General features: G+C 45.1%; 1 gene segment (V, D, J or C); it reads right to left on the bottom strand.

The window, feature by feature from the left end:
• Window positions 1-386: 386 nt before the first annotated feature.
• LOC103611046 lies at window positions 387-1,007 on the bottom strand. The segment is given in 2 exon segments: window positions 387-715; window positions 959-1,007. Coding segments are annotated over 2 exon segments (378 nt in total).
• Window positions 1,008-1,628: the final 621 nt, after the last annotated feature.

The following is a 1,628-nucleotide window of genomic DNA, read 5'->3' as shown; positions in this document are numbered from 1 at the left end:
TAAAAATAAACCTGAAAAGAACAGCCTGTATCAAAAGACATCTTGGTTGTTCAGGGCACTTGTCTTTGAAATGTCTGAGAAAAAAGTTTTTTTCAAGTTTGAAACTCTTCACGGGGCATGGACCTTTGAAATCAAGAAAAATCCATTGAGAGAAGGAAATTCCCATGTGGTCCTGATGTGGTAATAAAATCATTAAATTATAAAATAGATAGTGTCACACACACACACGCACACACACACACACACACACACACACACGTCAGTTTAAGAATTTGACCCCTTTGTCCAAACGAGCCTAGAGAGACTAGGTTGGGGTACCAGGGTGAGGATCACATCGGAGGGAGCTGAGCCACAGTGAGCAGCTGTGGGGAGGTTTTTGCTTAGACCTAGAGCACTGTGGGAGGAAGCTCCTTATTCTGCTGACAGTAATAGTTTGCAGCATCATCGGCCTCCACTCGGTGAATTGTGAGGGTGAAGTCAGTCCCAGACCCACTGCCACTGAACCTGGCTGGGACCCCAGAATCTCGAATGGATGTTCCACAGATCAGGAATTTAGGGGGTTGTCCTGGTTTCTGCTGATACCATTTCATAAAACTGATGGGAAACGATTTGTCACTGACACTCTGGCTGGCCCTGAAGGGAATAGTGGCCCTTTCTCCTGGAGACACAGCCAAGGAGGCTGGAGACTGTGGCAGCACAATGTCCCCAGTGGAGCCTGTAATGATAAACACATAAAAAACTGTGACAGATGTACTGAGACCATCCCCATGTAGGCCCAGTGAACTGGTGACACTTATCAGCATAGTCACAGGCAACACTCTAACCAGAAAACAAAAGATAGCTGGGCCATTTGAGAGCTACAACAAAAGCCTTAATTCCAGTGACCAAGAACCCAGAGACACAGGAAGCAATGATGGCCACAATGGGTTTGTACAACGTCTCTCTGCAGCCCCCTCACCTGGAACCTTGAGCAGCAGGATCCACAGCAGGGGAGCCCCTGACCCCATAACTGAGAGCTGAGCTGGAGGCTGCTCCTCAGGGTCCCTGACAAGCTCCCTTTAAAGATGTGTTGAGGAGCCTGGGTCATTGTCTAATAACTCAACATGCAAATAAGCTCAAAACAGTTTAAGTCGGCACTCAAAGAGAACACCTGCTCTTATTTCACCCAGTGGGAGTTGGGGTTAGCAAAAGATTTCCCAAGGAAGCTCAAGCACATCCCAAGGGGTTTTGTGACTTCTTCATTATTTTTTCACCTTCTAGTCTGTCTAAGACGCCATGTAGGGGAGTCTACTGTGGCTGCCCTACCATTAGTATATAAGGTATTTCAGGAATATTTTTGATCTCTTAAAATCAAAATTTTATATTATTACAAATAATGATGCATTTTAAGTTGTGATCATCATCAGGAAGAGAATGCATGTGGATTTTATGAAAAAGGGAAATAGGTGTGCCTGGTTCAGATGGGGAAATGAAGTTGACTCCACTGAGTAAATAGCCTTTAAGCCATGTCTGTAAATGTCTTCAGGAGCTGGAAAGAATGAGGGAAGCAAGCATAGAAAGCAGATGAAGATGTGCAACCTAAACTACTCAACGTCCTTTCCTCAGTGTGCATGAGATAGGGTCTGTCC

The sequence above is a fragment of the Galeopterus variegatus genome, unplaced genomic scaffold (genome assembly GCF_000696425.1).
Source record: "Galeopterus variegatus unplaced genomic scaffold, G_variegatus-3.0.2 Scaffold12295, whole genome shotgun sequence".
Classification (NCBI taxonomy): domain Eukaryota; kingdom Metazoa; phylum Chordata; class Mammalia; order Dermoptera; family Cynocephalidae; genus Galeopterus; species Galeopterus variegatus.
Note: the sequence above shows the minus strand (reverse complement) of the source record. Positions and strands in the feature narration are given on the sequence as shown.